The 21,324-nt window shown below is 35.2% G+C and overlaps 2 protein-coding genes across 2 annotated transcripts in view; one reads left to right on the forward strand and one right to left on the reverse strand.

Moving 5' to 3' along the window:
- LOC135274814 (DNA (cytosine-5)-methyltransferase 1-like) overlaps positions 1-5,454 on the forward strand; it is a 39,726-nt gene extending 34,272 nt beyond the window's left edge. The window contains exons 2-3 of the mRNA XM_064375797.1: positions 2,059-2,090; positions 3,592-5,454. Of these exons, the coding sequence (XP_064231867.1) occupies positions 3,628-3,906 (279 nt within the window). The 5' untranslated portion in view covers positions 2,059-2,090; positions 3,592-3,627 and the 3' untranslated portion in view covers positions 3,907-5,454. The remainder of the gene's footprint in view (positions 1-2,058; positions 2,091-3,591) is intronic.
- Positions 5,455-14,995: 9,541 nt separating this feature from the next.
- SLCO4C1 (solute carrier organic anion transporter family member 4C1) overlaps positions 14,996-21,324 on the reverse strand; it is a 64,918-nt gene continuing 58,589 nt past the window's right edge. The window contains exons 12-13 of the mRNA XM_012459482.2: positions 20,019-20,156; positions 14,996-17,732 (exon numbers count right to left, since the gene is read on the reverse strand). Of these exons, the coding sequence (XP_012314905.2) occupies positions 17,572-17,732; positions 20,019-20,156 (299 nt within the window). The 3' untranslated portion in view covers positions 14,996-17,571. The remainder of the gene's footprint in view (positions 17,733-20,018; positions 20,157-21,324) is intronic.

A 21,324-nucleotide genomic window follows, 5' to 3' on the forward strand; every position in this document is an offset into this window, starting at 1 on the left:
GGTGAGAAGTGAGGATCCTGTTTCAGTCTTTTTCATGTGGCTTGCCAATTATCTCAACACCATTTTTTGAATAGTGTGTCCTTTCCCCACTTTATGTTTTTGTTTGCTTTGTTGAAGATCAGTTGGCTGTAAGTATTTGGCCTTATTTATGGGTTCTCTATTCTGTTTCATTGGTCTATGTGTCTACTTTTATACCAGTATCATGCTGTTTTGGTGACTATTGCCTTATAGTACAATTTGCAGTGAAATAATGGGATGCCTCCAGATTTGTTATTTTTGCTTAGAGTTGCTTTGGCTATGCAGGCTCTTTTTGGTTCCATGTGAATTTTAAGATTGTGTTTTCTAGTTATGTGAAGAATAATGGTGGTATTTTAATGGGAATTGTATTGGATTTCTAGATTTCTTTTGGCAGCATGGTCATTTTCACAATATTGACACTACCACCCATGAGCATGGGATGTGTCTCCATTTGTTTGTGTCATCTATGATTTCTTTCAGCAGTGTTTTGTCATTTTCCTTGTAGAGATCTTTGACTTTCTTTGTTAGGTACACTCCTAAGTATTTTGGGGTTGTTTTTGCAGCTATTACAAAAGGGGTTGAGTTCTTGATTGGATTCTCAGCTTGATTGTTGTTGTTTTATAGCCGAGCTACTGATTTGTGTACATTTATTTTGTATCCTAAAACTTCATCGAATTAATTTATCAGTTCTAGGAGCTTTTTGGAGGACTCTTTAGGGTTTTCTATGTATACAATTCCGTCATCAGTAAACAGTAACAGTTTGACTTCCTTTTTACTAATTTGTGTGCCTTTATTTCTTTCTCTTGTCTGATTGCTCTGGGTAGGACTTCCAGTACTCTGTTGAATAGAAGTGGTGAGAGTGAGCATCCTTGTCTTGTTCCAGTTCTTAGGGTCTAAGACTGTCCTAGCTATAAAGAAGTCAACATGTAGCTTCAAAATTTCAAAGGGATGGCTAACTCTCTTGTTAGAGGTAGCTGGCATTTTTAAATTGAAGTCAATGCTCATTTACCATTCTGAAAATCCTAAGGTCCTGAGGAATAATGCTAAATCTCCTCTGCTTATACTCTTGGAGTCAATGCTCATTTACCATTCTGACAATCCTAAGGCCCTAAAGAATTATGCTAAATCTCCTCTGCTTGTGCTCTACAAATAGCACAACAAAACCTGGATGACAACACATGAACTGAAAAAATTCTTGGTTTATTGAATATTTTCAGTCCATTGTTGAGACCTACTACTCAGAAAAAAAAAATAGTTGCCTTTCAAAATGTTACTGCTCATTGACAATGCACCAATGACATTGACAAAGGCTCTAATGGAGTCACCCTCATGAATGATTTTGAGAACTTCAAGATGTCAGTGAAAGAAGTAACTACAGATGTGGTAGAAACAGCAAAAGAATTATAATTAGAAGTGGAACCTGAAGATGTGACTGAATTTTAATAATCTAATGATTAAACTTGAAGGAATAGGAGTTGCTTCTTATGGACAAGCAAAGGAAGTGGTTTCTTGAGATGGAATGTCCTCCTGGTGAAGATGCTTTCAATATTATTAAGATGACAACAAAGGATTTAGGATATTTCATAAATGTAGTTGATAAAATAGCAGCAGCAGGATGTGAGGGGATTGACCTTAATTTTGGAAAGTAGTTTTACCATTTGTCAAATATTTATCAAACAGCATCACATGCTGCAGAAAAATCTTTCCTGAAACAATCAATCAGTGTAGGAAACTTGATTGTTGTCTTGTTTTATGCAGCAACCCCAGCCTTACAGCAACCAACCACCACCTCAACTACTCAGCAACCATTAACACTGAGACAAGAACCTTCATCATCCAAAAGATTACAACCTGCTGAGGGTTCAGATGATTCTTAGTATTACTTTAACAATAAACTATTTTTAATTAAGTTTATTCAATTTTAGAAATAATGCTGCACACTTAGTAGACTACAGTGTAGTGTAAACATAACTTTTATAGGCACGGGAAACCAGAAACATTTATGTGGCTTGCTTTATCACAATATTTTCTTTGTTGCAGTGATCTGGAACCAGAACCACAGAATCTCTGAGGTATGTCTGTATCTCTGAGAATAAATATTGACAGAGTACCTCTCTTTTCCTATCTCCCTTTGTTCAATCATTTTTGGAGCTAAAAACAGTTCTTCACATTAAGTAAAGCATCAATAAATGTTTCTGGAAACTGATTGTATTATCTTTGACTTTTTGTTTAAATCTTGTATTGTTTTACTTTTTAACTTTCACATATTTATTTCACCAATTAGATTTTAAGTTTTTGAAGAGAGTAACTCTAGTTACGACACTCCATATTAAAGCCTGAACTAACTTAAAAAGAAAACTTTGTGAAAGGCATTTTGTAAGAAAATCACATTACATAATCCACTCCACAGCTAGCCAAAAATGGTTTGAGTATTGTAAGCACAATGGAAATATTTTTAATAGAAATTATATAATAAGTATAAGAACATATTGATTTTTTTAGATTTGATTTTTAAAATTTTATTTTGAAGCAATCTTGCTGATATTCATGGGGGGAAATGCTAGTACTCATGGGTGGAAATGCTAGTACTAATAGTAGAAAATGTTAATATATTTAGTATATACAGAATTCATGCTTATCAGTGAGAAGACAATGTTGAAAAAAATATTGATGTTTTATTTTTTAGTATATTTTTCCAAATTCTTTTTTGGATGATAATGTAAATAGCTATTTGATATTTTAAAATAAACTATAGAATAGTATAAAAAATTTGTTTTTGGTCAACATGTACAGTGAAACCTGTGAAATGAGAACCATGTGCTATTCTATTTCTAACCTAGAAAGGAAGTGAAAATAGTGAAAGCAGCATCCACAAAATAATTCTAATTCATTACTAGTTTTTCTTTTAACTGGAAATCTTTTCAATGACATGCAATGAGAAAAGAATTTTTGCAAAATTAGTGAGAGTATGGGAACAAATGAAAATGAGCAAATGCAAATGCAATTTTTACTCCATCAAGAACAGGAAAAATGTTTAAAAACAAAGTACCTTATTGTCTTAGTATTAGAAAAGCAACACCGCCACCTTCTGGTAAAAATAGAAATTTCAATCCCAGAGAAGAATATCAAAGGATTTACATTTAACATTTTCTTTTTTCTCTTTTTTAAATTTATTGATAGTCCAAAACACAGTGAACATTTTTTCCTTGAGAATATTATATTTTTATGTCTAGTGCCTCAAATTTGTTCAATTGCTGAATTAAATATGATTTTTAGGATTAAAAAAGATACTGTGTAATACCCATGACTAAAAGTTGTGGGTTGTTTTCCTTTTAATTTATAAAGTGAACTTCAGCATATGCTAGTTAAAAGAGAAAGCCTGAACTTTGAAGCCACAGATACCTGGATTCAAGTTCTACCTCTGATTCTATCTCTGTGGCCTTGACAAATTAATTTCCCTGGACTTCAGTTGTTTCACATGCAAAACAATTAACAGTGGTGTCATAAGTATATAGTACATTTTGTCATACCTAGTCGATAAGCAAAAACTGATAACTACCTTATTTTCACTAGAATTGCCTGATTTCTGCTGTACACCGTCAAGTGAGAATGGCAGATGCCAACAGCCCCGCCAAACCCGTTTCCAAACCTCGCACGCCCAGGAGGAGCAAGTCTGATGGAGAGACTAAGCCTGAACCTTCACCTAGCCCCAGGATTACAAGGCAAAGCACCAGGCAGACCACTATCACATCTCATTTCGCAAAGGGCCCTGCCAAACAAAAACCTCAGGAAGAGTCTGAAAGAGCCAAATTGGACGAGTCCATCAAGGAAGAATACAAAGACAAGGATGAGAAGAGGCGTAGTTACATCCAAAGAACGAGTTGCTAGACCACTTCCTACAGAAGAACCCGAAAGAGTAAAACCAGGAACATGCACTGAAAAGCAAGAAGAAAGTGCTTTTTGACCACTTTTTGAAACTACTGTTTGTAAATTTCAGACCTTCAAATCACCTGTCAAAGATATATGATAGCCAGGTGTAGTGGAACATACTTGTGGTCCTAGCTACTGGTGAGGCAGAGGCAGGTGGATTTCTTGGGCCCAGGAGTTCTAGTCTGCAGTGAGCTATGATGGCACCACTGCACTCCAGACTGGGTGTCAAAGTGAAACCATGTCTCAAAAAAAAAAAAAAAAGAAAAGAAAGAAAAAGAAAAAGACATATGGTAATTATCAATTCATTACTTATATAAAAGGAAAGCCAATAATAGATGTATTGAATCTTACCAGGACCCAAATGGGACGTATATAGGACAAGGAAAAGAGAGAGAAGAAGGAAAAAATTCAAACATACTTAATATTGTGATTTATTTTTCCTTTCTTTGGGTAAGCTTTGCTAATTACAAGCAGAGACCAGTCAAAGTATTGTGCCATTGTGTAGCCAGACAGATCCGTTGTTTCCATGTTATTAGAAAGATGTCAAGAATATAGCTACAGAGCATGTCCTAGGATATCTTTGTTTTTTGTTTGAGTGGAGTGTCTTTAGCACCTCTACCTTAGTCATGCCAAACCTGCCCCATTTTCCTTTTCAGGATTTCTCTCGTTACTATCACCACATGTTGCCTGTACTCTATCAAACTCCTTCTGCATCTGTTCATGAAATACCCAGTAATATTATGTTTATACTATTACTGAAGTAGCTCATGAATCCCAAGAAAGAAGAAATTTACCAGTTTTCTCTAATTTGTTGTTGTGCTTATTTCTGAAAGGAAGAGCCCTGTGCAAAAAAGCTTAGACTCCATAACTATATGGCAATCTTAGGCATTAGAAAAGTCTAATTTCTCTCATGCCACCAAATTAGAACGCATTCATGGAAAAGGTACCAGTAAGGGAGGGTGTTCTTCATTAATCTCTTTTGTTTTCTGTGTTCTTTCCATCAGGGAAGGGATGAGAGAAATACAGGAAGAGAGGCAAAATCCTTACATGACTAAGGCCAACATAATCTTCTCTTGGCTGACACTGGCTGACTTCCATGCCCTCCATTATGGCCGGGCTTCAAATTCTGCTTCATTTATGAGGTGCACTGTTAGGTCCATGTTTATCTCTGAACTGATCAATTCCTGGACAGACTGACGCTCCCTTGAGCTGACTTCTTACAGAACTATCCTCCTTGGTTCCATACTTTAGTAGGACCTCACAGCAAGGAGCACCTGAGGCAGAGTTCCATCAAGTATAGTAATGCTTCATGGACTCTCATTGCACAGGAAATTTTCATCCTCAGATGTTAGGAATGCAGCTATTCCTGTAAGACTCCCTCTCTTTGCATTGTGATCTGTAGGCTGAAGACAGTAACCCATTTCAAAGTTCCTTTACCCCTTCAATATATTCGGGTTCATACTCCATTCGGGTGGGACTGTAATTCGACAAGCATCCAACTAGAAATATTTTAACAGCCTCCTGTCTCACACCTTCATCACTAGGACTTTCTGATTCAATTTGGTGGAACCCTTCAATAGCTTTTAAAAAAAGAAGAAGGAAAAACATTGTTTCTAATATTACTTTTTAAAATTTTCAAATCAGTGTTATTAGGGGAAAAATACGTATCATAAATTCACCATTTTTAAGTACACAGTTCAATGATTTTTGAAAAGACACTAACATTGTCATCACTCCTATGCCCTTTTGCAGATGTGATAGTAGCTATTTCTCCAATAAAGCATAATCCATATTACCAGAGAGTTCTAGTTTTGTTTTGTTTTCTTTATAAAGAGTGGTTTATGGAAAGCAACATGTGTCTGCTAGATGTGCTCATTACTGCTAGATTACCAGTATCTGTAGCCTTTTTGACAAACAAAATCTATTCCATCTCTTCATATGCTTATTTGCCATGTGTATATGTATCTTTTTTGGAGAAATGTCTATTTGGGGAGGGATGCAGTAGCTGACGCCTGTAATCTCAGCACTTTGGGAGGCCGAGGAGGGCAGATCACAAGGTCAGGAGTTCGAGATCAGCCTGGCCAACATGGTGAAACCCCATCTCTACTAAAAATACAAAAAATTGGCTGGGCGTGGTGGTGGATGCCTGTAATCCCAGCTACTTAAGGAAGCTGAGGCAGAAGAATCACTTGAACCCAGGAGGCAGAGGTTGTGGTGAGCAGAGATTGTGCTATTGCACTCCAGCCTGGAGAGTGCAAAAAGAAAAGAAAAGAAAGAGAGAGAGAAAGAGAAAGAAAGAAAGAAAGAAAGAAAGAAAGAAAGAAAGAGAAAAGAAAGAAAGAAAGAGAGAAAAGAAAGAAAGAAAGAGAAAGAAATGTCTATTCAGATGCTTTGCTCATTTATTTATTGGCCCATTTCTTTTTATTGTTGAGTTGTAACAGTTCTTTATATATTCTGGATTCAAATGAGTCCCTTATCAGATACATAATTTGAAAATATTTTCTCCCATTTTTGGATCATCTTTTTATTTGTTATGGTATTGTTTACAAATGTTAAGTCAACTGTTTCCATTTTTAATTTCGTCATTGCGCTTTTGGTGTCATATCTAAAAAACCATTGTCTAACACAAGGTCACCAAGATTTACCTCTTTTTTTCCTTCTTAATGTTTTAGAAGAAACATTTACAAGTTTTAGCTCTTACATTTAAGGGTACAGTCCATTCAAATTTAGTTTTATATAAGATGTGAAGTAGGGATCTAACTTCATTTTTTTGCATATGGATAAGTGATCATTTAACTCGGTTAAGATAAATGTGAGGGCCGGGCGCGGTGGCTCACGCCTCTAATCCTAGCACTTTGGGAGGCCGAGGCGGGTGGATCACGAGGTCAAGAGATCGAGACCATCCTGGTCAACATGGTGAAACTCCATCTCTAATAAAAATACAAAAAATTAGCTGGGCATGGTGGTGCGTGCCTGTAATCCCAGCTACTCAGGAGGCTGAGGCAGGAGAATTGCCTGAACCCAGGGGGCGGAGGTTGCGGTGAGCTGAGATCGCTCCATTGCACTCCAGCCTGGGTAACAAAAGCGAAACTCTGTCTCAAAAAAAAAAAAAAAAAAAAAGATAAATGCGAGGAAATATGTATTTATATAGTCTTTCATATTCACCCATGCACTTACTTTTTCTAGTGTTATTTGTTTATTCATGTAATTTAGTTAAAATCTAATGTCATTTCTTTTCAGCCCTTTCAGCACGTCACTTCATTTCTTTCAGAACTTAACTTGAGTGTTTCTTGTAAGGCAGGTTTCATAGGAGGAAATTCTTTCAGTCTTACTTTATCTGGGGATGTCATTTGACCATCACTTTTGAAGCATATATTTGCTAAATATATATTTCATAATCATTTTTTTCTTTCAATACTTTGATTCTATCATTTCCCCCTACCTTCTAGCCTCAATTATTTTTGGAGAGAAGTCAGCCACTAGTTGCATTGTTTTCCTCCTGTGCATGTTGACTGGGTTTCCATTTGCTGTCTTCAGCATGTTCTCTTTGTCTTTCAATAGTTTGAATAGGATGTGTCTAGCTATGAATCTCTTTGTGTTCACCCTACTTTGGACTTTGATGATCTTCTTGGCTATGTAATTTAAATTTTTCAGCAAATTTGGGAAGCTATTAGACATTAGTTCTTAAAATATTTTTCTGTCCCTTTATTTCCTTCTGATTCCTATTACCTTATATATTGGTATGTTTGATGGTTTCCCATAATTGCTGAGGCTCCTGTTTTTACTTGTTCTTTTTATTTTCTAGTCCTCAGATAGAATAATTGGGAGATCTTCAAGATTGTGATTATTTCATCTGACATTTCTAATCTGATGTTGCTTCCCCAGTGAATTTCTCATTCTTTACAGTTACTATACTTTTCAATTCCAAAATTTCCTTTTCGTTCTTTTCCATAATTATTTCTTATTAATATTCTCTTTAAGCTATTTTATCATAATTTCATATAACTCTTTAAACATGGTTTCTTCAGTTATTTGAGCATATTTGTAATAGTTGTGTTAAAGTCTGTTGCCCAGGCTGGTCTCAGACCCTTGGGCCCAAGTGATCCTCCCATCTCAGCCACCCAAGCTAGTAGGATTGTAGACATGAGCCACCATGCCTGCTCCACTTTTCTTACACGAGATTTCGTAGGTTTTTCTGGTGAATAAATATTTCCCAGTCTGTCATATGCCTGTGTTTGATTTCCAGGGTGCTGAAGTGGTTGTTTTTTTTGACAATTTTGTCTAGTTTTGTTGTATTCCTGCATTTTAGGAGAGGATTTGATGAACTCCTCATTCCATCATTCCAGTAGATCAGGTTTTTACAGGGCACATGCAGAAATGCTGGAACTAATTTGTGTGCCTATAAAGTGTAGTAGACAGAATTCTAAAGATGCTTCCCCCAACATTCCCACACCCTGGCCTATTCAAAGAAGCTCTTAACTGGATACTGTGGTAAAGAGACTTTGTAAATGTAATTAAGATGATGGATCTTAGAGAGTTTATCCTGAGTTTTCCAGGTTGGCCTAATCTAATTACTTGAGCTCTTAAAAGCAGAGATAATTTTATCCAACTAGTGTCATAAGGAAGCAGCAAAAGAGAGAGCAAGAAAGATGAGACAGAGGGGAAGTCAGACAGATTCAAATCTTGAGGGGTCCACATGTCATTGCTGGTTTTGAAGATGGAGTTAGTAAGGGGGTTGAATAAACCAGGAAATGTGGATGTTCTCTAAGGCCAAAGAGAAAACCTCCAATGTTGCAAAAAAACAGGGACCTTAGTCCTACATTGCCACACGTATTAGTCTGTTTTCACACTACACCTGAGACTGGGTAATTTATGAAGAAAAGAACTTTAATTGACACAGTTTGACAGGCTTAACAGAACACATGACTGGGAGGTCTCAAAACACTCACAATCATAACAGAAGGTGAAGGGGAAGCAAGCGTGTTTTACCATGATGAAGAGGAAGGGTGGAAGGAAGTGCTAAACACTTTTAAACTACCAGAACTTGTGAGATCTCACTCATAAGACAGCACCAGGGGATGATGCTAAACCACTAGAAACTGCCTCCATGAGCCCATCACCTCCCACCAGGCCCCTCCTTCAACATGTGGGGTTTACAATTTGACATGAGATTTCAGTGGGGACACAGAGCCGAACCATATCACCATGCAGCTGAACAACCTGAATGAGCTTGGGAGTTAATTCATCCCCAGAGCCTCCAGAAATGAATGCAGCCCTGGACAACAACTTGATTTCAACTTGTGAAACCTGGAACAGAGAACTAACTGAACCACACTATGCCTGGACTTCTCACCTACAAAACTGTGAGATATAAATGGGTATTATCTTATGACATAAAATTTGTAGTAATCTGTCATGTCAGCAATAGAAACTAATTATCTAGTATTGGACAAGTAATGTGTTGTGGATAATAAGAGCCAGGTTTCTCACTCTTAGAGAAAGTATTTACAAATGAGGAAACGGAAGATTAATGTGAACTCTATGGCTTTGGATTGCACTTGGAGGTATCCATATTCATACACACATAAATTAATATGGAAATAGATGATATGTATGTTAACATGCACATCTTGGTTTTCAAGTGCCATTATTCAATCCCTAAATAACAGAAAGCATAAGAGGAGCCTAGAGTATCTTGTGGTGTTAAACAGTAAAGATGTGCTCAAATAGTGATGTAAATATGTACAAAAAATGCAGGAGCCAACGTAATGGGGCTCCAATGACCACATATTAAACAATTTGACAAAACTAGTGGATAATAACCTTATAGAATAAAATAAATGTCAATTAATTTTTATTTATACAAATAATCGAGTAACAGAGGAAGGGACACTTCTTTTTTAGATTATAATGCCAATTAATAAACGTTAAAGAAGTGATGAATATGGAAAATCACTATTAGCAAAAACCACATTAAGCATGCAAGAATCATAAATGGATGTTAAAATTAGTGAATGAAAGTTTGCTGAGAAACAGGGTATTTTTATGGTCTCCAAGTATTCCTTTCAAGAGCTAGTTATTAATAACACAGGAGAAAATAAAATTAGAGTGATCACTGCTGGCAGACACATACCTTAACCAAGTGATCGAAGTTCTGTCATATTTAGACAATATATACTCAATAATATGTGTGCTGAGAAAAGCCTGATATCATTTTTACAAAAAAAGTATGTTAATATAATCATAAGAAAACATCAGACTTATCCAAATTGATGTGTATTCTACAAAATAACTGGCCGATCCTCTTCAAAATTGTCAAGGTAATGTATGGTAGCCAGCCCCCAATATCATCCCAATGATAATCACAACATTCATGCCTCTTGTTATTCACCTTTTATCTTTTCTTCCCACCCAGTACCAGATGTGGGAGGCAGAATTGTAAAGACATCTTCTCCTCCATGCATTATTCAACCAAATATGAATCAAGGCATTGTAGTTTACTGAAAAGTTCTTTTAAATCCTTTTAAAGACTTTCCAGCTAGAATTAAGATTACTAAGGTCATCTATATGACCAGTAGACTGTGGTAGAAAAGATAATACTTAATTTTAATTTCTAAAATTAAGTCATATAAGACCCTGTGATTTCAGTTTTGGTTGCTCTCACTCTCCTATGTGTCATTAACCTGGAGGCAGTCAGCAGCCATGTCACAAGACCTATGAAGAGGCTCACATGTCGAAGAATAACTTCATTCTTCTTTTTCAAACAACCATGTGAGCACACTTTCTTACAAGCAGATTATTCAATCCCAGAGAAGCCTTCAGATGATTACAGCCCCAGCCAACATCTTTACTGAGATCTCTTGAGAGACTTCAAAACAGAACCATCCAGCACAGCTGCTCCTGAAATCCTGACACACAGAAATGGTAGGATAATAAATGTTTCCTGTTTTAAGCCACTAAAGTTTAGAGTTATTTGATACATAGAAATAGAGAGGAAATATATCCTGAAGAAAAAGACTGGGGAACCATTCCAGATTGGAAAAGATTAAGAAGCAGTAATAAATAAATTTAACATGAGATTCTTGACTGGGTTCAGATCAGAGAAAGACCACTGAAGCAGGAAATTACCCTGATCCCTTTGCAAGCGGAAACTGGAGTGTGGGCACTGGAGCTAGCTGGTTGCTTTGGTGCCAGCAGGGGCAAACTCCACTCACTAGAACCTGTTGTGCTCAACCCTTGCAGAAGAGAGCACATAAGTGAGTGGGTGCAGGAGCCAGGGCGAGTGCTTTTGGGCACCAACAGAAAACTCCATGCAGACCCCATGGCAGCATCTAGTGGGGAGTACCTGTGACCCCCGAAGCCCCAGGGGCATGTGTTACAGTGCTCTTTTAGCTTTGCCATCCACAGACGGCTTAAGTGTGAAACAGCTCAGTGGGCCCCTCTGCCTTTTGGTGTGAGGCAGTTGCTCTCCACAAGTGAGGGCAGAGGATCAGTGTGATAACCTTTAGCATTTGCACCTGTGGCACCTGAGCTCTTGTTCAACACCCAGGAAAAATTAGGTTGCATGAAAGAATTGAAGGGTGTTTAATGCAAAGGATTTTATTGCCAATGAAAGTGGCTCTCACCTGGAAGGGGAGCTGGAAAGGGATTGAGCGGGAAGGTAATCTTTTCCCAAAGTCCAGCCACCCCAGACTTCTTCTCCCCAACTGCAAACCGTAGTCTCCAATGTCCAGCTGCTTCTCCTCTTCTCCTCTCCTGCTTTCCTGGCAGAATCTGGGGTTTTCTGTGCACAGGATGGTAACGGGAGTGGGCCATGGGTGATTTTGGAAAAGGCAACATTTGAACAAGAAAACAGGAAAGCATGTTCTCACTTTGGGCTGTGGTTCCCAGGCCTGAGGGTGGGGCCTTCGCCGGGACCTCTCTCTTCTGCCCAGAATTTCCCTGCCTCCTGTTCCTGTCACTACTAGTGTTATGATTGGCAAAATTATAATAAAATCTGTAGATTAGTTAATAGTATCATGCCAATGCTAATTTCTTGGTAATTTTTTCTAGTTTTAGATAATTGTTCTATGGATTTTTAAAATATTAACACCAGGGAAAGCTGATAGAGGAATTTTATGTGTGCTATTTTGCAAAGTCTAAAAGCATTACAAAATGGTTTTAAATAGGAAGTCAGACACACTAAATTTGAAAAGAAAAAACATATCAATTCTTGATAATTTTTATAAACTTAATTTTAGCTGAAGCACTAAAACATTATAATCTCAATATACCTACTGAGTTTTCCAAAGTGGATTATGTCATTTATCTATTTTTGATTACTCATATGTACTGTAAAAGTGCATGTTTATTGGACTTTGCTGCCATAAAAGCAGAAAGAACCTAAATGTATGGGAACATTATATTTCAAACTAACATTCAATATTATTTCCTTAAAATAAACTGAGATAAATTAAATATATCCCACACTTTTGTATCAGATATTTACAAATAATCTGCAAAATGTGTCCTACTCATATAAATCTTACATATTAATCTGTCATATATAGAAACTATTGTGTAAGAGAATTTTCCTGGTATATATTTCATAATAAATGTGGTTTGTATTGAGTTAGAAACATCTGTTGAGATACAAGAAATCACTGGATTAAATTATTAATACATTCACCAAGTTTAAAAGTATATTTCCCTTTCCCATCCATAAAATGTGCTTATGTTCACAGAGATAAGCCAAGTTTCAAACCTGTGTCATTTAATAAGCTCAAACACTTACAATAATTTAGCATAAACATTATGATTTAATTAATAGTATAAATATATATTTTGCATACTTTACAATAAAGAAAATTTTGGGAGATCCAAGATGGCTGATCACTAGCAGCTCAGGCTCCTAGCTCCCAGTGAAAGCGCAGAGAACGAGAGGATGCCACACTTTCAGACAAATATTTGTTGCTCACGGACCAGGAGATTCCCAGCAGAGGAGCCCCACGTGTCACCAGGACGACTCTTGTGGCCGGCGTGGTGGTTTTGCTGGTGCCTTAGTGCACCAGTTTTTGGTGCAGAGTCCGGAGATTCCCGGGCAGAAAAGCACCATCAATCTTAACACCGCTATTTTGGCCGGTGCAGTGGACTGCTCAGATTTCGGCGCTGGGAATCAACAAGTTGGACGTCTGCTCAGAGACCTAGTTAGAAAGTCGATAATTACAAAGACAACAGACGGATAAATATATAATGAAGGGAAGAAATCAGCGTAAAAAGGCAGAGAATACTCAAAATCAGAATGTCTCTCCCTCTACAGGGGATCGCAATTCCTCATCAGTAACGGAACAAGGCTTAATAGATTACGAGTGTGTTCCAATAACAGAAGCAGGCTTCAAAACGTGGGTGATAAGAAACTTCTGTGAATTAAAAGAACTTGTTCTAACCCAATGCAAAGAAACTAAGAACCTTGAAAAAAGGTTTGACGAAATGTTAACGAGAATGGACAATTTAGAGAGGAATATAAGTGAATTGATGGAGCTGAAAAACACAACACGAGAACTTCGCGAAGCATGCACAAGTTTAAACAGTCGAATTGATCAAGTAGAAGAAAGGACATCAGAAGTCAAGAACCAGCTCAGTGAAATGAAACGAGAAGACAAGATTGGAGAAAAAAGGATGAAAAGGAATGAGCAAAGTCTCCAGGAAATATGGGACTATGTGAAAAGACCTAATTTACGTTTGATAGGTGTACCTGAATGTGATGAAGAGAATGAATCCAAGTTGGAAAATACTCTTCAGGATATCATTCAGGAAAATTTTCCCAACCTGGTAAGGCAGGGTAATATTCAACTCCAGGTAATACAGAGAACACCACAAAGATATTCTTCAAGAAGACCAACCCCAAGGCACATAATTGCCAGATTTATTAGGGTTGAAATGAAGGAGAAAATACTAAGGGCAGCCAGAGAGAAAGGTCAGGTTACCCATAAAGGGAAACCTATCAGACTTACAGCAGATCTCTCAGCAGAAACCCTACAAGCCAGAAAAGAGTGGGGACCAATATTTAACATCCTTAAAGAAAAGAACTTTCAACCCAGAATTTCCTATCCAGCCAAACTAAGCTTTATAATTGAAGGAAAAATTAAATCCTTTGCGAACAAACAAGTACTTAGAGAGTTCACCACCACCAGGCCTGCTTTACAGGAGCTTCTGAAAGAAGCACTATACATATAAAGGAACAACCAATATCAGCCTTTCCAAAAATATATCAAAAAGAAAAGAACATTAACACAACGAAAAATTTACACTAACTAATGGGCAAAACAGCCAGCTAGCACCAAATGCTAGTATTAAAGTTATATATATTCTAATTGGATAAAAAGCCAAAACCCATTGCTATGCTGCATCCAGACCCATCTCACATACAACGATACACAAAGACTCAAAACAAAGAGAAGGAGGAAGATTTATCAACCAATCAGAGAGTAAAAATAAACATAAAAAGCAGGAGATGCAATTCTCGCCTCTGATAAAGTAGACTTTAAAGTAACAAAGAGCAAAAGAGGCAAAGAAGGACATTACATAATGGCAAAAGGATCAATGTAACAAGAAGAGCTAGCGATTTTATAGATCAACGAGACAGAAAATTAACAAGGACATCCAGGACTTGAACTCAGACCCAGAACAAGTAAACTTAATAAACATTTATAGAACTCTCCACTTCAACTACATAAAACATACATTACCACCTCACACCTATTCCATAAGTGACTACATAATTGGAAGTAAATCACTCCTCAGTAATCGCATAGCATTTCATAGGTTTAAATGAAATATTGGTTGGCTGCTCGTTTGTTATTTTCTCCCCTTATTCCTTCCTGTTTACATCAAGTATAATTATTGGTATAAAAGAGGTTTTCAATACCCATTACTAAACTGCATTCTAGCCTGGGTAAGAAAGCAATACTCCCATTCTCTCTCTCTCTCTTTCTCTTCCTTTTTCCTCCTCTTCTTTATTCTTTTTCTTTCTTTCTTTCAAAAAAAAAAAGAAAATTTTGAAAGAAAATGGATCTAAAATTTTATTTTCCTCCAATTTATATAGTAAAGTCAACTGTATACAGTTCTTTTCATGTATAAGTTTTACATTTGTATTTTCTACAATTAAATATATTTAGATGTTAAATTTTAAGATATATATCCAATTATGTACAAAATTACAATGTCAACTTATGTCAATCTTACTTAAAAATCATAAATTATAAAAAACACACTATGAATAATTTGTTCCAGAAGTATCATACCAACTCATATGATCAAGATGAACCCAAAAGTAAAAAAACAATTATTATAAATTACAGTAGTGTCTGTAAAGCCCTATTATAAAGGAGATACTCTTTTAAAATATATATATTATATATAAAGGCTCCTGACCCCCTTTAAGTACCAAAATTATTTTCAGTTTAACCACTTTCATTAAAAAGCTTATTTAAAAAGTATCACCTTATAAAATTGAGCATATAAAATACAACACAGCCCTTGATAACTAAGAATCTTTATAAATTCTGAATATTTAATGACCTGTTTATCAAATTATTCCTATGGATGGGGTTATATTTTTCTTCCTCTAAATTAAGTGGCCCTAGACTAATATATTTGTATAGTTATTCTGTTTTCTTCCTACTGTCATTTCACATCTCTATCAGTGAGTTCCTCAGGATTTGCCATTATTTTACAACCATGAAAGCCTTCAATCCAATTTCCTGCTTCCACATATAGGACACAGAAAGCCTGAACTTTCCTTTTTTCTGAACTCTAATAGGAAGCAGCATTTACAATCTGGCTTGGCGGGAGGGAGACCGTCAATTGAGGTAGCATGTGTGTTCCCCTGCCTATCTTGCCCTGTTTCTTTGGTTGCTATAAATTTCCTGCTTCTCAAATATCTGGATTTTTGGCTACCTATTTGGCTTCTGTCTTTGGTGTTTATATCTGTCTGGTTTTAGTAGGTCTCTCTGACTCCTCTCCTTCTCTAATATTCAAGCGTGCTTGCTTGCCTAGCTTCTCATTCCTTCTCCTTGAATTTCACTTTACAATTGCACTAGGCTCTATCATCCTTGGCCATAGATTACATAAAACATAATTTCTTAAATTCTGCAAATTTCTAGTATTTCTAACCCTGGTTTCCTACAAGATCTAACTAACACTAAGCTTGGGTTACCCTGATTATGGTGTATATAAAACACTGCTTGTGGAAAACCAACCTAGGACAAACTTATATGGGAAATGTGATAATGAATTTTATTAAATGAATAACCCTTATAAAAATTTCAAATGCAATAATATCTGGATTTGAACTTCAATACTTTTCTTAATAAGTAAAATTCTTAACTATGGTAGAAGTTGTATTTGTTGATGTTCACTGATCTATACCCTCCATATTCTCAGCAAAGTTGGCATAAATCTGACCTGAATAAATAGGGTTATAACATAATCAGGCTTATAAAATACTTTATTAAATCAATGCATCAGTTAAAGCAGGAGTTCCAACCCTTGGCTGTGTGTGGTCTGTTAGAAATCAGGCCACACAGTAGGTGACTGAGCTGCAGGTGAGCAAGCATTATGGCCTGAACTCCACCTCCTGTCAGGTCAGTAGCAGCATTAGATTTTCATAAGAGTGCAAATCCCATTGTGAACTGCACATATGAGGGATCTAGGTTGCTCTCTCCTTATGAGAATCTAACTAATGCCTGATGGTCTGAGGTGGAGCAGTTTTATCTCAAAACTGTACCCTCTTTCCTCCATGGAAAAATTGTCTTCCACAAAAATGTTCCCTGATGCAAAAAAGGCTGGGGACTGCTGAGTTAAGGGGTAAGGTTTAATGTTTTAATTAAACAACAATAATAAATGACTACTATATGCAAGGCACTGTTTTAGGTGCTATGAGTAATGTGTTAAGTGATTGGCTTTTAAAAGAAGAAAAATTAACATACTAGGTATATAAGTATTGATCAACAGTTTCATGTTTAGTTGGCATTTTTCTTTACTGACTGGTACTTTCCTCTGAAATATATGTAATTGAATAATACTATCACAGAATCATAAAAGTGTTAAAAATTGTAATATCAATAAATCATTTCCTGAAATTCTTGAGTTAAAGTGAAAATATGTGTATATAATGCTGATGTTTCTGTATTCACTATATACCAGGACACAGGGAAAATAACTAACATATTCTAACAGTTCAATAACTTGCTTTGAGAAAGCAAGGCCAGACTAGTATACGTAAATTTAAAGACAAATTACATAATAAACCTGGTTTTAAATTCATAGGCTTTCAGTAATAATTCCCAGAATTCAGAAGAATGAAAGGGGTGTGTGTGTGTGTGTGTGTGTGTGTGTGTGTGTTTTGAGGCTTTTGGTGGGCTTTGAAGGCACATGTCTGTTTCTTGCATGAAACAAAAACCACTTATGTAAAATAAAAAGACATTTGATTATAAAAACATCAATTTTTAAAATATGATTGTCCATATTGGATAGATAATGCTGCCATGGCAATGTGTGTTCTTGAAAATCGAGGTAAATTTTTCAGGTGTAAAACAGTCTTCTATTTTTCCATTTCACCCTTCTTTTTTTTTTTTTTCCATTTCACCCTTCTTTTCCTACTTTGTTGAGATCCTGTTCTGCTAAAACATTAGTCACAACTGCATTCTGATTGTGAAATGACACATCGGTGACTGATAGAGGTGGTTTATATAAAAAGATTGCAAATCCATTGAAGAAAATGGTGATAACTTTACAAGTAACACCTAAGAGAAAAAAAAAAATTAGTCACACGTTTTTGTCTTTAATTTCTCAGTGACAAAAATTATCACTGCGAAACATCTTCATGAATAGAAACATATTAAAGAGAATAATTACATAGCCATTATAGTTCAATGTTTAAAATTTTTAAAACATTAGGGGGAAAGAAAAAACATTTGTATATGATTCAGTGCATTAGTATTTATTTTCTTTCTAAGCAGTAATAAAGTATAATAATTATCTTATTCTTGGTTATGTTTGTGCATTCTTGTAAAATAAGTGTTGTATAGGACAAAATAAATCCATCTTCTACTTCTAGATTTGTTAACACAAGCCAGGTGGGTGGCTCATGCCCATAATCCCAGTACCTTGGGAAGCTGAGGCAGGTGGATGTCTTGAGCCCAAGAGGTCAAGACCAGGCTGGGCACCATAGGAAACCCTGTCTCTACCCAAAAAAAGTACAAAATATATCCAGGTGTAGTGGTGTGAGCCTGTAGTCCCAGCTACTTGGGAGGCTGAGGTGAGAGGATTACTTGACCCCTAGAGGCGGAGGTTGCAGTGAGTTGAGATCATGCCACTGCCCTCCAGCCTGGGTTACAGAGCAAGACCCTGTCTCAAAAATAAATAATTTGTAATACAGTAAAATAGTCCCAGTAGATAAGGAAAAATAAATAAATAAATAAATGATTTGCTAACACAATATTGTATCTATAAAAAATTATCAAAAGTTAATAAGGGAAACTAGTTCATAACATTCGTGAACCTGAATATATTACAGAACATTCCTAGGCTAGAAAATAATTCTAAAAATAAAACAGATTTTAGAGTTCTTAAGAGAAAACCTCTGTGGGAGTATATCACACTCAATACTTAACCAAATCTACTCTTGTTGTCAGATAAAAATAAGAAACATTAAGATTCACTTTACAAACTTTGATTTGTTTTCAAGTAAATCTGATTTTGAGCTCAGTTATATGAAGAGAAACTATTTCCAATCACAGTATAAGCGTTTAATAAGTGCCAGCCAAATAAATTAAATGTGGTTTCACAGTATAGCTCTTGTAGTAGCTGGGTTCCTTTTGTTGATTATTAATATTGTATTTAAATCATGTATTTGAAAACAGGAATGCTTGTTCATCTAGGCATTACTAGATTTGTAGAATAGTTACATAGGTACAAGTTACAACATTTATTTGTTTCTGAAAATTTTAAGTTTTGTATATATTTTATGAGGGAAATTCTCACATCCATCATTGAGTAGGAAAATGAACAATTCATTATCAATATCTTTGACCAAAAAGTACAAACAAAACTAATTAAATGGATTTTAAACATAAAAATATTGTATGTAGTCATAATTGTGGTAAAAATATGTAATTAAAAAAACATTGAATAAAAAATGGTTTTCAACCACTGGTAAAAGTTATGGGATGATTAATTTTACCTATACTTGTTAATACTTACTCCCCAATTATTTTATAGATTTATACATTTATTTCTTCAGCAAATATTCTATTACTCTGTCACTATCAACTCAGAAAATATACTCTGGATTTACATGCATGTAAGAGTAATAATAAGCCTATCTTGATACTGTGTCAAAAGAATCACAGTGAAAATCACACATTAAATACATATGCATGTATACATTCAGCATTTCCCTATTTTAAGATATTTTAGTTTCTTAAGATTATTTTTCAAATTTTAAATTTTTATTTTTATTTTACTAGTAAAAACTAAATACATTGTTCTACTTCCTCAACCTTACCTTAGATTTCATTCACTGTTTCAATAAGACAATATAAACTGCAAAAGGCAAAAAGAATTAAACATCACAGCTAACCTTCTAAACTATAAAAACGTTCCTTACAATGTGCCTGAGAGAAAAAGGATGCTTCCCTACCTCAGCTGTACGTGTTTTACAACACCTAAATACCTAGATGACAATCATTCCAGGGAGTTTGTCAGAATTCTCTTTTAGCTTTCAAGTATACTTTTCAAAAATGTTTGAGATAAGCTGTTAAAAGAAAAGTATATACTGTGTGATGTAATGAAAACTAGAATTTTATTTTCTTGTATGTAATACTGAGCTCTTCAGACTTCATCCGTTCAAAGCCTTTCATAACATTCTGTGATAATTGTTCTCTGCTTCAGGAAAACTACTGAATAGTTCAACAATGTGGACCGAATATTCCAAAACAACTGTGACTCTAAGTAACCAACAACGTGTTTTTTTTACATTCTTAGTTTACTCTAAAATTATCAAGAATTATCAAAAAGTTACCACTTACTTATGGTTACTAGCATATGGGCCATCTTGATGTTATTGTAAATCCAGCAAGCTCCTTTAATTCCACAGTCATTTATATCCCAAAGAATGCATGTGCTGTCTATTGTGATACCAAATATAATTGGTCCAGGTATTGTTCCTAAAAGAATTATGGGTGAAATACACATGGGTAAAGATTACAGTTCATAATTACAGATCTTTTTATACATAGTCATACATATATTTTATAGAAATAAAAATAGGTATTCATCTGTCCACATGCAAATTAATAAATTCATGTACAAATCAAAGGAATACAAAGCACAGATATAATATTCTAAAATAAAATAATTATATGTAATTACTATGTATTTCTAATCAATTCAGAAAAGTATTTTAATAGAAATAACTAATATATATTGGGCTAATATTTATATATAATTCACTGTTTTTCTAATATAATAAATATGTCTTTGAAATTAGCTATTATACTTTTTAAAAATCATAATAAACAATTTATGATGCACGAATAAATCTGTTGAACTACAGTATATGTTAAATCCATCTAGGTGTGCATGTGCATATAAACTAACATGGGCCTCTGTGTGTATCCGTGTGTATATATACAGATATACAGTCTTATAATACCATATCTAGTAATATCACTATCTTATATACCCACCACTATCTCCAAAAAGACATGAGGAATTCAACTTCCATATAGTTAAGGAACTTCCAATCATTTGAGGTAGTAATTCTTAGACAAAGATTTCAGCTACATCCAATCTGTTAGAAATCATTTTCCTAGTTTCATTTCTACCACAACTTGTATAACTACAGGCAAAACCCTGCACTTCTCAGGGCCTTAATTTACTCATCTGAAAAACTTGGAAAGTTGGACTAGGTAACTCTAGTGTCCCAACTTTTTGTTTTTGTTTTAATAAATAACCTTAATATTATGTTTACTATGTCTGTCTTTCTTATAATTTGCCCTGCATATGGAACTTTATAAAATTCTCTGGTATAAATTCTTTCTTCCAATAATTCTTAACTAGTTACAATACCCATACTGCAGTTGCTATTGAAATATTTTAACATCATTTTTAGTTGCTAATGTAACACATTAGCAAATAGGGATAAAAGCAGACAGAAAAGTAATTATGTGGTGATGATGATATTTTACATTTCAAATAGACATGATACACCTTTTAAGGTTTTATTAGCAACAGAGTTGGAACAGGTAACCAGTAGGTTAAAAGTATGCAATATGTAAAAAATCCTATATCTGAAACATTAGAAAACGGCTTCCTTCAAAAAGAATGACGTAT

Source organism: Aotus nancymaae, unplaced genomic scaffold (assembly GCF_030222135.1).
Source record: "Aotus nancymaae isolate 86718 unplaced genomic scaffold, 86718_ANA_hifiasm-v0.15.2.pri h1tg000014l, whole genome shotgun sequence".
Lineage (NCBI taxonomy): Eukaryota > Metazoa > Chordata > Mammalia > Primates > Aotidae > Aotus > Aotus nancymaae.